A 15,719-nucleotide genomic window follows, 5' to 3' on the forward strand; every position below is an offset into this window, starting at 1 on the left:
ATAGCATATATTATATTACCCTGTTTTGAATGACACAATGAAAGCCCATGATGATAATAGTATATGAAATATATACTGATTAATCTGAGGAAAATGTGCATTCCATTATCTGGTGTCTCTCTGGAGTATAATGTTTATGGTCATAAGTTTACAGCAGGTATCACTTTCTGGAATACAAGGCTAGGTAGCCGGGAGACCCGTTGACAGTTTTCAAACCGTCACTGTTTTGCTCAACATTTGATCTTGTGTCATGACTATTCAGTGACCTTCTTCCTTAGTCTGCTGTGCTATCATTGTGTCAATTACTGAAAGTGCAAAATGCAGAATAGCATGATATATTATATTGTACGTTGTAAATTCATAAAATATTCATGTATCATCAATACCAGTGTATGCGTGCATCCACGCTGGTAGCATAGTGATCGGCCTCTAAAACTGTTTTTGTGTTGATATGTCATGAAGCATATAGATGTCTGAATTGTTTTTTCACAATTTTAGTGCTTTGAAAACTAAATTAACACAGACAGTTACCTTGCACTGTGAGTGTCATGTGAATAATCACAGACTCTTGATAGTGGCTCCTCCCCCCCCCCGGATCACCATGGAAACATTAATGCACAATGCACCTTGATGGGAACATGTGATACATCTTAGCTAGAAAGCAAAATTAAGACATAAAGTTGTCAACCTATCATCTTATAAAACTCGATATATGTAACTGGTGGTTACTTTGCCTTCCTGTAAATGCCTGTTCCTTCAGTCAGCCTGGTTGACTGAATGTGCATTACTTTTATCATGTGGAAATTCTGTGATTCTGGCAGGTAGAGATATTTGTGTTAGACTCTGGCTATCTATCTGTATGTACCGTATATGGGACGTTCATAGTGTATGTATTGCATATGTATGATATGTATGTATCTATGTATTGGTATGTATGCCATATGTACCGGTAAAATAAAATAAAGTAAGCCTTTATTGAAATTGTATCCCATTTGGGATCTCGATCATAAAGTCCAATAAAGATTTGCAAAATGTATACATACGTACGTATACATGCATGTATGTATGATGACATATGTACAAATTTACGTGTATGGATATCTGTATGTATGTACATGTATGTATGTGTATGTATGTCTGCATGCATGTGGTACGTACGTACGTCACTTGTTTTCTCGCAGCTAAACCATATTTTGCAATAGTAGTTCAACAAAGCAAAATTAAAAGGGAGTTCCAACTGGAAAATGTATAAGAATTAGCAAACTGACCACTACCACAGTACTGTTGATTTCCCACAATTCATTATGATTTGTATCCTCGGAGATTCCTCAGTGAAGTGTACCATGTTGTCCATGTGTAGACAAATTCATAGACTAGTTGTGAAAATTCTGGAAACTTAATATCAATCTCAACTTTCATTGTAAAAGGTTTGGAAAATTATGCATGATTAACAGAGAAAATAACATTTTTGTAAAATTTTCCACTGATTGTGTCTTTATCCATACAGAATAATGTGATGGAAAGTAGGGAGACTAGTTGCACCTGTTTAAAGAAATAAAATGATATTGATTTTTTCCAATGAAAATGAAAAAAGAAATTTGCATGCCAAGTCTTTTCAGAGATTGACCCTTAAGTTTGTCATAACTTGCTGCCTAAAAGTATGGCAAATTGTAGTACATACATATTGTGACTTTTATGGTTCTTTTATAATGGTTATTTGGAAACTTTCACTGCAGTATCTAAATGGACTTTTACTCGATATTATGTAACAATTTCTGATGCATCACATTATTGCTTGCAGAACTGGAAAACTTATCAGAAAAGTAACCTACAAAATGATACAAATCAAAGAGAGTTGTGGATAATTTATTGTACTGTGATACTGATACTCTAAAGAGAATGCAAAATTCTGGAATACTTGGTTCTCAAGCTGTAGGGGTATATAAGACAAAAACTGAAGAGGATGCGCACAGTCCAATTTTCTTCAAGTTTGCTGCAGAAAATGTAACATAGCCAGCCTACTATTTTATTGTGTCAATTACAGTTTCATTTCTGTGACAAGTAAATGTAAGATTTCAAAAGTTCATGAATTGCTTACTGTGAATTAACCTTTTCACCCCCGATTCCCTGTATACAGGTCCACACTAACCATTGATAACAATGGGTTTGGACCAAACCATGGTGGTGAAAGGGTTAAAGCATTATAAACCAAACATAAAGCAGGAATGAACTCATGCTGACTTCATTTGGCAGGATGTCACACGTCAAGTCAAATGGAAATATGAAGTATTGACCTGCCCCATACATGAAATAAAAATTCCATTGCCTCTTGTTTCTCATCTAATTCTTTTTCACTTATATTCTAATTCTAAATGTCACTTACCATAATATGTAAAATGCACAGAATAATTTACTCAATGTACCAGTAGGTGAAATCTGCAATCAGCAGTCGTGAAAAAATTCAGTTCGGCAAACTGTATTATCATTACGATGCAACCACGTACTGTAGTTACACTTGTCATGTACCGCGGACGACGGTGTCTTGCAATCATGATTCTAGGCAGTCGACTGTCCTGTAAATGTGTCCTTCCTTTCAGATTTGATTTAAGACAGGAATACAGATATAGCATTCTTGGAAATATAATTAAACACACTGAAAGCCATTTTAAGTCATGTCTTATCTGCTAGATCTATTCTTTATGTGGCACAGAATTCTTTAGAATAAAGGGCATGATTCTGAACAACCGGTAAATCAGTGACTCAATCCTTTCTTTAATCCTTTAAGCTCTAAAGTCAATTTTTGTCACCTTTATAAAATTTACCCCAGTCAATTTTTATCCCCTTCTTGCCAAAATTTTGATAAAAAACAGTATCCAATGAAATGTGACATCCATTTGGTCCAAAATTATCAATATAGGTACAGGAAAAGTCATAAAAATTGGTATAATGTTGCACTAAAATTTTGGAGGGAAAAATTACAGCTTTCAAAGGGTTAACTAAATACAGTCAAACTGTATAATGTCCATTGACTTGGAACACAGACTGACAGAAAGTGCTTTGTTTGATAATAGTCGCCATGACAGTAACATTGATCTAATTTGTTTCCATGGTTACAGCTTGCCGGAGCTGCAGTTCTTGGCGTGGGTGTGTGGATACTTGTCAGCGCTAACAGTGTTGCAGCAATATTTGGAAGTCAACTGCTGGTGCAGTCATCCTATGTACTGATGGTGGCTGGAGCCATCGCCATTATCATGGCGTTCATTGGTTGCTGTGGTGCTTGGAAAGAAAACAAATGTCTGCTTATGACGGTGTGTATAAATTAACGTAGAACGCGCCTCGGGAAGAGTTATTCGGATTCTCAAACTTTCACAATTATTTTCTGATATATCACTTGTTGGGGTTCATTTTAAAGCTCTTGGTGTAAAATAACTTTTCTTCGGCTTAGTTTTTCAAATTTGAAAAATTTTATTTTTCCCCAGGGATGGCGGCCATTTTGAATTTAAAATATCGGTAAATCTTGGGTTATTTGTTTCTCTGATCACAAAATTTGCATGGTGACCCCCGATTTTTTTTATTGATTTTGAAAAAGAATGGTTGAAAGATTCCTTAAAGAAAGTTTGAGCAAAAGTTTGTCTTTCACTTTCAAGGCGCATATTACCTTAAGGGGCAAGCGAGAATTGTGCTCTGATAATTTACAATTATTTATTTTTCTATTTTTTTAAACGTCAACAACATTTTCTTGTTTCCGAAGCATGTTGTGATAAACAGTATTCACCTTATCGAAATCAGCCTGTGAACATGTAAACTGCGTTGTTAATGTTGACAAGTGAATTCTGGTACAGAATTGTTAACAATACAGTAAAGTTTACACGTCTAGATGCTGTCTTGACAAGCAGGATAGTAGCTGTTTGGAGTACCATAGAACAAGAACATGCAATTAACATATGAAAAAAGGGAAAAAAATCATAAAAAGTTACAGCTATCTGCATTGAACTTTTGACATAAACTGCACAGAGTAGTTCAATGTAATGCAAAATGTTTTCAACCGTTACATTGTATGTTCTGTTTCCTTTGTAATATTACCAATTTTTGAAAATGGCAGGAAATCAAATGACCATTAAAATTTGAATTTACTGGTCAAATGTTTCACAAATGAATGGTTTCATAATGTAGTAAAATCCCAATGTCCCTTCAGAGGGTAGAATTCAGAGAAAACCAGGAGAGAATAGGAATTCATGATAGTTTGAGGTCAACAAATTTCAAAAGTTACAGCTAGTGGGGCTTTAACCTTTGAGCGCCAAAGTCAATTTTTGTCATCCTTATGAAATATACCTTAGTCAATTTTTGTCAGATTTTTGCCAACATTTTGATAAAAAACTGTGGCCAATGAAATGTTGTGTTCATTTGGTCCAAAATTATCAGCAAAATTTCAGAAAAATTCATAAAAATTGGTAAAATGTTTCACTGAAATTTTGGTGGGAAAAGATACAGCACTCAAAGGGTTAATGAACTACCATAATTCAATTAGCCTCTCGCCAATGCATAACATAATGTGATGATTACTATAATTTTCTCTTTTTTCCAGTATTTCATAGCCTTACTTCTCATCTTCATTGCTGAACTTGTTGGAGGAATCTTAGCGTATGCGTACAGGAATGAAGTAAGCAGATTTTGCAATTATTCTTTTAAACCTCAACTTAAATGAGAAAACTTCAAAGGACAAACAGACGTGGGTATCACTCACAAGCGGCTTATTGACCAAAGGGTTGAAAGTGTTACCCGCTGCACTCCTATAACTTCATCAGTTTCCTTTTTTCGGCAATCGTACAATCTTTGGTTTTATGAATGACTTAAAATTTATTGTTCGCAAGTGTAATTTTACATATATTAAGTGATGGGTCAAAGTACATTTGTAAAAGGGACAGGGAAGCAACGTTTATTAGTAAACTCAGCTGTAGCAGCTGAGAATTAAGAGAGCCCGTCTTGCTGTTGCCTCCTGAGGCACTGTGCACGGTAGGGGTCCCATGGATGCATACATCAAAAGAAAATTGCGTCCTAACCAAAATGCTTGCATCCAGGACATGGCAATATAGCGATAGCATTATCCCTGACACACTCAGTCTAATGGATCATAGTGGTTTTGAATCTGTAATATCGCTGGTTTAATGTTACTAAAATATAACACCTCTACCGAAAACATAATCCATTTTTTTCTGCTGTTTGTCATTATTTACTACATCCAGATGTTTAGTTATAGGTCAATTGTCTGCCACTATTTTCCAATATTATCAAGCTGTATCATAGTCAATCTTGATACTTTATCACCTTCTCTACGAAAAGGAAGTTTTTCGCTTATTTTGTATGTAATATTATCACTGTCTTATAAATCAAAGCACTTGGGGGAACTTTTTCCTGATCAAAAAAATTGACAGTATCATTATTACGATATCTGTTGCAATGTGCAGGGAAAGGACGCAGCCAAGAAAACAATGAGAGATACGTGCAAAAACAAGTACGGCTTGCCAAATGAAGACGATGTCACCAAACAGTGGGATGCTGTTCAAGAAGATGTAAGTCTCTGCATGATTTGCTATCTTGCATTGTCACATGTTAGTCACGGGACAAGTTATGAGACCTATTCTTGAGGGCCTCTGCAAAAAATGGCAGGCCAAGTTTGTATTTTAAAATGCTTTTGTGAAATAACATGAGCATGGGTGGAGATGAGTATATTTTCATTTTTCACAACATGAGTGATGAATATTTTTTCACTTTTTTAGCAATTCATATAATGATATTAATATATTCATAAAGGTATAACATTGAAAAGGCAAAGGTTACGTAGCTCATAATTGTCCCCGTCTTTGTCTGTGCAGTTGTCTGTGCTTTACCACTAGGACATTAGTGATTTCTACCAAACCCTAGAGAAAAACTAGGTGCAACGTTCCTTCTGAGAATCAATTCAGATTCAACTTTTTCTTGTTTGAAGTTTGCAAGCCAGTTTACAATACATAGAGAATAAACAAGAGTCATGGAATTTTCTGTCATGGCTCTGTATTCTTCAAATTTCAAGCATTTTATTTCAGTTCCTTTACAGAAAATAAGAACGTAGTCTTATATAAGACACATTTTTGATCTGCTTGCATGGAGTAACTCCAATCCTAGTACATGCTCATTAGTAAATTACAAGCCCAGTATTCTAAAGTTTTGCCCTGGCTACCAGCAATTCGTCATTGGCACTGCCTTGCAAAATCTGTCCTGCTATGAAAGTTACTTGTTAACATGCTTAACCCTAGCTTAACCCTTTCACCCCCTGTTCCCTGTGTACAGGTCCAACTTTACCATAGAAAACAATGGATTTGGACAAACCATGGTGGTGAAAGGGTTAAAGGGGTGTGTCTGCTGTGCTTACTCAGTAATACCGTAGAATGGCTACAGTTTTGCACTATGAAATTGGTGGTGCACTTTTATGCATTTTCATCCAGTCCGTGATTGGCTACCATAGATCAGGTGACTGAATGCCGTTTGGCCCCCTGCTTAGATGTTAATCTAAGCATTACGTCATAGGTCACCTTTAGGTCAGATATAAAGGGGGGGAGACATATAGCCAGTGCATGTGTATTGGGTTGGTTGTGCATGTTTTGGGTAATGAGCTATATATTTTTCAATATCTGACAACTTGATTTCACCAATTTAAATTTTATAGTGTCATTGGTAACACTCTGAGGTTAAGCAAAAAACTAACACTTAGATTTCTGCGAACCTTTAATCTTCACAGTTTGAATGTTGTGGTGTAGAGGGCGACTCTACCGATGCGTATGGCCTGTGGGCGTTCAGTGAATGGCATAAAAATTCGGCTGACTTAACACATCTTGTACCACCATCATGCTGCAAGAGAGTGGATGGAGAAGTGCAAAATCTTGACGCCTGCCAACGTCTTTTGCCATTGCCAACAAATCCAGCGTACGTCAATACTGAGGTACAAAGATTTTATTTCATTTGTTTTTTATCATTTTTCTCTATCTGCAAATTTTCCATGCCCTGTATTTCTTACCTCTACCATCTCTAGCTAACAATCAACATCAACTATAACCCTGTCACCAGGTGATAATTTCTATCAAGCCCCCCACAAAACATTACATCAATGATCCATTGAACAAACCACACATCAGATGTTTAAAGCCCTTACCAGTACATTTCATTATCAGAAAACGAAAAAAAAACTTAAAGAACAATCACTCCAATTTTGACTTGAAGTGAATTTTTATTGTATTTTTTTGATTTTTAACTTTTTTCCTCTCTGGTCTGTTACTTATATCTTTCTGTCAAAAACACTGTTCAACTCTAACCTTGACGTACTTGCCATGTATGTCGTAACAAGTTCAATCAGTCAAAATCATGTTCACAGCATACTTTGTGATGTGCATCGACATTCAAAAGTTCAATTTTAATTCAATTCCATAGATGGGACAGGGTTTTTACCAGGTTGATCTTATGATAGTCACACATGAACTCAGCAGGCAAATTAGGTTAAATGTTTTGTCTTAATATCACTTATGAAAAATATCCTATGGACTTCTGTATAGAATTATATGGAACCTTGATTGTTCTATAGATTCTATAGAAAATGGTGCCAAACTCTACGAACTTCTATAGATGTCCATGGAATATCTATAGAATATCTATAGCTGTCAAACTCTATAGAATTCTATAGTCTTTTTTGTAAGGATATAATGGTCAATATTTGTAGATCCTGCAAAACTGCTACAACCTCTAATGGTTCCGCAGGATAAGTTTACTTGTTGATTGACTTTTCCACTGTGAGTTTCAAAGATCAAACATATTTCACTTGCATTCTTAGGATTTAAGCAAGGGTCTACAGAATACAGATGCACTTCTATACAAATGTGAGCCAACACTGTGTGGCTGACTGAGTGTAGAGCTCTATAGGTGCACACTTTGCTTCGGCGTCTTTTTGATTCCCTACGAACAACATCAATCAAAACAGTACAATATCTGCAGCGCATATGTATGCCCTCTAAATTAGAGATATTCAAGGAAGCATCACATTCCAAGGATGCTACCTGAAAACAACATTTTTTATGGAAATGTTGCATAATTTCAGAGTCAGATACCAACTGTTGGCAGCACAAGATGGTGATCTATCTTTTCTTTTTTTTTGACCTATACAGGGTTGCTTTGACAAGGTATACAAAACTGTGGTTGACAATGCAGTGGTTATTGGAGGAGTTGGAGTTGGTATTGCGTTTGTACAGGTAAGACTCAGAACATCGGCAGTCAATTATAGTCACAACATATCTGTCACTGTGGATAACTTGTCATCAGTTTTTGTTCCTGAAAACTAGTATAATTTCTTACTTTCTGCTTAAGGTACCAGCCATAGCAATTCTGTAATCTGTACCGTTTACGCAGTGTCATTACCGGCATATGTATTTTCATCCCGACTGAAATTCATTCATCTGGGGTACATATCTAAATGTATACATACAGGCTGCATTGACAAGGTGGACGTTGTCAAATGAAATTTTGGGAATATATTGAGATGCTGTATTCGTAGAAACAGAAAAATAAAATAATAATGGATAATCACATCAAAAATTAAGGAAAGGTCTTTTATTAAACAGAAGCAGAAGAAGAACAAACTTTAGAGAGAAAGGGGCTCAAGTTGTGTAACAAATTAAGTCAGCTGATTCAACAATAGATTAAGGCAATTTTGTTCAAAGGCTTTCATAAAAGACAAACGGAATCATATTCCCTTACAAAAATATCTATGCGATCTGATTGGAATGCTGTGGGAATTAACAAAATCCTTTAAATCCATTGGGCTTATCTTGGATGAATGCAGGATAAGTTGGTAGTTTTGAGTTTAACACTGGTATACTCTCACTCACGGTAGCCTGATAGGATAATCCCTTCGGGATGTACCTTTGTGAGGGTTGTCTCAGAAGTGAACCAGAGCAGCGCAAAGTGAGAATACGAAGGAAAGTCCTGGGTAGCTGTGACAGAAATATTCAGATGGGCGGTATGATATATCAAGCCAACTGTTTTAAACTTTTTACCCCCATTTCTCTTTACAAAGGTCTGCTCATCCTGTCACAATTAAACAATGGGAACGTACAAATGATTTGTGTTAAAAGGGTTGATACAAATCATGTCCATAGACATTTGTATGCATGCATGGCCGTACGAAAGTAGTGGTTACTTGAGCAATACCCACCTGACTATTCTACTGATATTGACACCTTGATCACCCCCTTTCACTACTGTACTGTGGTACAGCCCTATTGTTAACATTAGGATGGATGATCCCATATCTGGGAAATGGGGGTGGAAGTGTCTCCATGCACTTTCCTGGCATTAACTCTGGTTCATTTTCATGAAATCAAAGTCTCATACAACAGCCCCATGTACCGGTATGTACACGCAACTCTGTAACATTCGGTTTCTGTTCTTTCTTGCAGATCTTTGGAATGCTGTTTGCGATCTGTCTCTTCAGGCAGTTGTAAAACATAAAACACAGAAAGAGTGCAAACATCTGGCATATTACATGAGCACTTGAAATGCGAGAAAGTTACAAGAATCAACAGAAGTAACAGAAGTGCTAAATTTCAATAGTTTAATATTATAGTCACAATTCAACAAACAGCAGTTTTCAAAGTTCTTTATTTCCTCTTATAATTACAACAATAAGTCATTTTTTGTTGGTTTGCTATTATTGTGAAATCAAAACAAGATACAAATAAGACCAGCTTTAGATTTTCTTTTTAAATAAAATTTATATCCAGAAGTTAAATTGAGATGTTAATTCTAGCCAATACCCCCTTTCCTGTTTAATGGAATGATCCAAGGTTGGTGTGAGGCTCATCCAATGTTGGATTCTTTCAAATGGGAGGGGGCATATGCTATTGGGATGAGATTTCAAACAAAGAAGTATCATTTTTAATTTGCAGTGGCATGATATACACAACGTAATTCTTAGTAAGTGTACGGTATAAGAGCAGCAGTCTACAGCAGTAATACTTTTCAAATTCATTAATTAAAGCTACAGTGTCTCCAGTTGTTCAGAATGATTTGTGATAAGACCAAGTTGTAAGAAGACAAACAAGTTCATTTGTAAACCCCATGAATTAATCAATATATTCATAGCTGTGCAGTCAACTGGGAATTTATCGGTTCAGTGTTATTAAAGGGCAAGTAATGCTTAACCTTTGATGATTTTTTCATCATTTATATTTTGTATATCAGGTGAAAATTCTCATTCTATTCCCAAAAGAATGTTAAAACACCCAATAATTTAGCTTATCAACATAGCGTCTATATGTGTGAAATGCATTGTTATTGTTTACATTTGAATACTAGTCCAAACCAGAATTCTCTTGCCAACAATAACAAGAACGCATTCTACACATGTACAGGCTGAGTTGACAAGCTGAATACTGATTTGTATCAACATGCTTTAGGGAGTAGAACAAAAAATTATGGTCGACATTAAAAACAAAAATGGTGAAAAAAATCATCAAAAGTTAGCATTACTGACCCTTTAATAGAATTAAGAGTTTCTGCAAATACCACTATGAATGAAGTAACTTGTTGGTGGACTGTACAAGTGTACATGCCTATGTTCCCAGGGATTAGAAATGAAAGTGTAAGCCCTATACACTCAAACCTGCCATTCAAACACATGGAGGCATTATAGCTTTAACTTTTTAGGCTGTACCCAAATTCTGGCTAAGCACTAGAGAGTCCAGCTTGAAAGGTTTGTGCACTTTATTCCAATTTGATTCACACTCGAAGGAGTTCTGCTGTACAAGATTTCAAAGAATATATCATTTTTAGTCCCTGTATGTTTTGAAATAATACATTTTTGTAGATGTACAAAATCTCGACCAACTTTTCATGGAATTGGTGTTACAATTTATTTCTGTAGATTAATCAGTCGATGCTTTAGTCACTTTTTTCTCCGGAAAGTACTTTTAGATATGATAATTTGTTTAAAAGCAGTGAGGTTTTTTCAATTAAGATATAAATTTGTCATGCGCGCTGTCTTCAATGTCTGCTTTAGAGATTGACAACTTGAGGGCGGTATTGCAACTGGTCGAAATGATTTGGGATACAGACAAATGGAAGACGTGCAATCCTATAGCCTTTCAGTTGACAATCCCAGCCATACGTGATTAAATGTAGAGCAATATGCAATAGTGATCGATGGTTATGTAAAAATTATCTCTAGAAAGTTGCCGCGATAGAAATTCACAACTCCTTATTTATATTTTTTGCATCATAATTTATGTCGCTGTATCAAATTGTATTTTTTGTTCATTTATATTAGTCATCCACAATTTAAAAACCTACCAGTATAGTTATCAGATATGCCCACCAAATGCTATCTTTTCGTCACAGCCTGAATGTTCCAATATTTGTGGCACTTAAAAGCTGTTGCACTATATTTGTAGTTTTGATGTGCGCAGTATGAATATATCCTCTTAGAACCATAGATTATGTGAAAAGTTGCAGAAATCACTCGTGAGCCCGTTGTCATGTTCTTCCTCATTTCGTCACACGGTGGCAGCATTTATTTCCATGCTTAATCGACAACTTGAAGTTATTTTTCCGAACTCATTCCTGACAACTCATTCCATTACTGATTGCCAATTTGCCTTGCCATAACTCTGAGCTACTGGAAAGTGCCATTTCTAGTCTCCAGTATCTTGTTCACAAATTAAAGTGATCGCAAAAGCTACATCACAGCTGCTGCTTGCCATTTTGGAGAAAACATATTCCAAACAAATAAACAAAAGGCCATGACAACCATATTCAAATTTGCATGAGGAATTTACACACTTTGCAGGATACATATTTATCACAATGTACTGTATACAGAAAAAATTGAGGCTGAAGAAAACAGAAATATTGCTTCTGAACACATTTTCTGCAAATATTTACAAGACACAAGTTAGAAAAAGTTAATATTGCAAAAGTAACCCTTTCTTTTTTCATTAAACTCTTACTTTTTTTCTGAAATTATATTATTTATTATGCATGCAAATATACACATGAACTCTTTTGACCTCATGCAAAAAAGGTCTTCATTTGTGATGTGGAAAAAATGTGAAATGATTATGAAATTTGATGGATCAAGATGACAACAAAACTGTTTAATTCAGTGGGTAAAATTATTAAAACAACTGTAACTGTTAAAGTTATTTTAAAAGCAGCCATATTATCTTGCTATATTTACCTATAATGTATTATCTCTCTATATTTACTTTATAAGATGTAGATACACTTTTATTTTGAGGCATGTAATATACTTTTATTTTCAGGCACATTTTTATTATTTTATATTTGGTGTTCAAAAAAACTAGCACAAGTGATAATGATCACAGAACCTTAGGAAAAAATTTGGCTTTAATTTCCTTAACTGTTAAAGTTGGCCTACTGGAATTCCAAGGAACAGTGAAAGACAACTGTTGCACTACACCTCAAAAAATGTGCAAACATCCAATTTATTTAGCTTCTCAAGGGACTGAACCAGTTGGTGTTTTGAAACCTTTCACACGGTGGTTTTGCCCTAACCCATCAGTCGTTATCAAAGGTGATGGTGGATGTGTTTACAGGGAACTGTAATCCATGTCAAAATCGTTGCATCAAAGACACAGTGCCATTCACTTACATCAAAAGTCAAAATGAACTTGTAACTCTACTCGAGAATTCAACACGAGTTTTAATTATGTATCTCGGAACTGTTCAGGTGGTATGAGATATTAGATTGAGTAAAACCAATATGTTAGGATAAGAGACAAAAGTGGCTTCTCACTTTATAGAATTATGAAAATGTCATTGGATATATATTATCTTTCTCTTGGTTTTATGTTTGCTCTGCAAACAGGTTTCATTATTGATTGCCATTCTGTGTTGACATATCATCAGACATGGTCAGTGCATGGTAAAGAGACTTCCACGAATTCTATAATTTTCTGTTTGTATTTCCCTTTTAATTTCTGGTGGAAGGTTCGAACTATTTGCACACTGTGTGCACATTCACAAGAACCCGACAATAAACTTTCACTCTCAGTGGTCTACTTAAATTGTGTAAGGTTGTTGGCATGGCAACAGACATGGCTGCCTGACAACTGGCAAGTCAGTTGCTGTGGCAACTATGGTATTCCGATTACATCCGCCACATTCATCTGGAGTTCCAGTTTTGTACAATAACATAAACGTGTCATTTGCCATTGTAATGGACAAATTTCTTTTTTCTGTCCGCTGAAAAATTGACCAATTGTCCACATCATCGAAAATGCTGCTAATTATCATCTTTATGGATCAATCCATTGTGCTAATAGGGTGCAAGGCATCATAGCAAAAAGAAAGTTCAGACATGCTGACTTCTCATGAGAAAGTGGAAAATTTACACCAAGCAGAATTTAGATGCTGAATTATCTGACTTTTTCCCCACTTATTGTGAACCGATTTCGGAGATAACCTATGTAACAGCCACACTTGTAATACAATGTTTGCATCCACACACTATTTCTCTACATCAAATTTGTCACAGGAAGTGGTCAAGATTGAAGCTAAACTTGGTTTTGAAAGAGCTAGTGATACTCAACTACATGTAATATCAAATAATGTTGAAGGTTTCTTTGTGGCTGTTCTATGTTTGAGAAGTTTTTTTTTGATGATATTACGTCTACACATGGCTTTATATTTCACAATTGAACATGCACTCTCCCTGTTTTCCAGTGTGTAAGTCACACTGTATTATAGAAAACAGTAGGATTAAACTACAATAAGAGGGCTGAAGGGTTTAAGTTCATTTTTCTTGCCATTTCTTTAATGCTTCATGTGTGCCACAATGCTGTAAGTACACATTGTTACCAGTTTGTGATGTAAGAATTGTGTAGACTATACAATAGTCCTGTGTTTTTTTATACAAGTGATTTGGGCAACACTGCTGTACGTTTAGGTATGAACAATATACTAGTTACATTTATCATGATGCATTACTGTGCGGAATTCTACCATTATGAAATAGGTAATAAAAATTCACTGATTCGCTTAGTCTGCAGATCTCTGAGTTGACAAATTAACTTTGATGTAGAATTGCAAATTATGATATTTCAGTAAATTTGGTGTTGGTTATTATTCAGGGTTAGAATTCAAATGATTTGGTCTCTGTCTGCTTTCATGTCTTGTTAAAATATCTTTCATATTGGGTTTCAATAAAATTTGCCTTTTATCTCACAAAATTGTGTGACATTATGTTTATGATAAATAGTTTTGACTGTAGTTTCTTTTTTTGCAGCTTCCCATGATAATTTTTATGGTAAAGTGACTGCCATAACCTGCCTAGAAATTCATAGTAATCATCTACCCCTTGAAATTTGCATGATATTTTAAAGTAGCGGACTTCATATGTAAATGGCTGAATGCGGCAGGAATTAAAATTGTCATATAATCCGGTGTTGTTTCATTAATTTTCCAGCCTCCATTGAAATCGGTCATAATTGTAATACTCATCTTGAAGAATGGCATGTTGTCCTGCTTTTTGCTCCAACACAGCATAATTGACAAAGTACCATGAACAAAAAGTTTCTTGAACGCGATATTGAACGTTGAGGGCGCTGTCCGAATCGTCTGATCAATCTGAACAGCCAGCTTATATCTCCAGCCGCAGTGAGTCCCTCCAGAACATATCTCTCTGTCTTTCTCCATATCACATGTTCCTTTCTCCATGCCAATGAAATAAAATCCACAAGTTGAGTTTTGAGAATTTGAAGCCAAAGTACAGGCTAGTTTGTGTCACTGGAATGCTTGTATGTCTCCCAGGGGGGGGGGGGGGGTCACTTCCATTACTTGCCTGTACGTATACGTGTCGCCCAATGGGGTGGGTATTTCAGCAACTTGGTCTAAAATGGGGTTATCAATTCCACTGTAAACCAAGGTCTAAAATGGGGTAGATTTTTGAGTGCCACACAAGAACAAAGTCAACCGATTTGTTTTACAGTATGTGTGGTTGACATGATTATACTCCTAGAACAAAACATATTTATTGGCAATAAAGGGAGGCCTTGTTTGTTTACATAGTTTTGTTCCATTGCCTTCCTCCGTCCTTTCTTACTAATTCTTACTCACTTTACCCACTTTTCCTGTTTTATAGACCTCTAAGTTAAGTTGTTCAGTCAAATGAATTATTATCTTTTAAAGGCCATCAAGCATTCCTGAAAAATAAAAAAGTTGTAGACTCAGTTTTCCATGGGTAATTTCATTGAAGACTGAGCTTTAACATATGTCTCCCACCCCAATTGCAAGTCAACAGGTCCACAATCACCATAGATAACAATGGATTTGGGCTAAACTATTATGGTGGGAGGGTTAATCATTCCTCATACACTTGTCACCGGTGTTGGACCAAGGTGACTGAACTTACAAAAAGCCAATGATTGAAAACTTCATCAACCCTAAAAAATATGAGGAAAACAAAAGTTTACATCTTTAGACCTCTTTGTAGGAAAATTTCCTCAGATCAGTTGCCCAGCCACTCCCTTTGCTGTGCGTTGGTATTAGCTATGAACCCAATGCTAGAAGAAAAGGTACCTGGGCGAATTGTTCACTTTTTTGTCAGACTGAAACAGCTCAGATTACATATATTATTTCAATATTGTGTGCTAAAATCACTTTCCTAGTTTCTGCTTGCT

The 15,719-nt window shown here is 35.7% G+C and overlaps 1 protein-coding gene across 2 annotated transcripts in view; it reads left to right on the forward strand.

The window, feature by feature from the left end:
- LOC139135633 (CD151 antigen-like) overlaps positions 1 to 14,270 on the forward strand; it is a 78,818-nt gene extending 64,548 nt beyond the window's left edge. For both annotated transcript variants that reach the window (XM_070703130.1, XM_070703139.1), the window contains 6 exons: positions 3,117 to 3,308; positions 4,586 to 4,660; positions 5,466 to 5,570; positions 6,776 to 6,976; positions 8,190 to 8,273; positions 9,480 to 14,270. In XM_070703130.1, the coding sequence (XP_070559231.1) occupies positions 3,117 to 3,308; positions 4,586 to 4,660; positions 5,466 to 5,570; positions 6,776 to 6,976; positions 8,190 to 8,273; positions 9,480 to 9,524 (702 nt within the window). In that variant the 3' untranslated portion in view covers positions 9,525 to 14,270. The remainder of the gene's footprint in view (positions 1 to 3,116; positions 3,309 to 4,585; positions 4,661 to 5,465; positions 5,571 to 6,775; positions 6,977 to 8,189; positions 8,274 to 9,479) is intronic.
- Positions 14,271 to 15,719: the final 1,449 nt, after the last annotated feature.

Source organism: Ptychodera flava, chromosome 1 (assembly GCF_041260155.1).
Source record: "Ptychodera flava strain L36383 chromosome 1, AS_Pfla_20210202, whole genome shotgun sequence".
Taxonomy (NCBI): domain Eukaryota; kingdom Metazoa; phylum Hemichordata; class Enteropneusta; family Ptychoderidae; genus Ptychodera; species Ptychodera flava.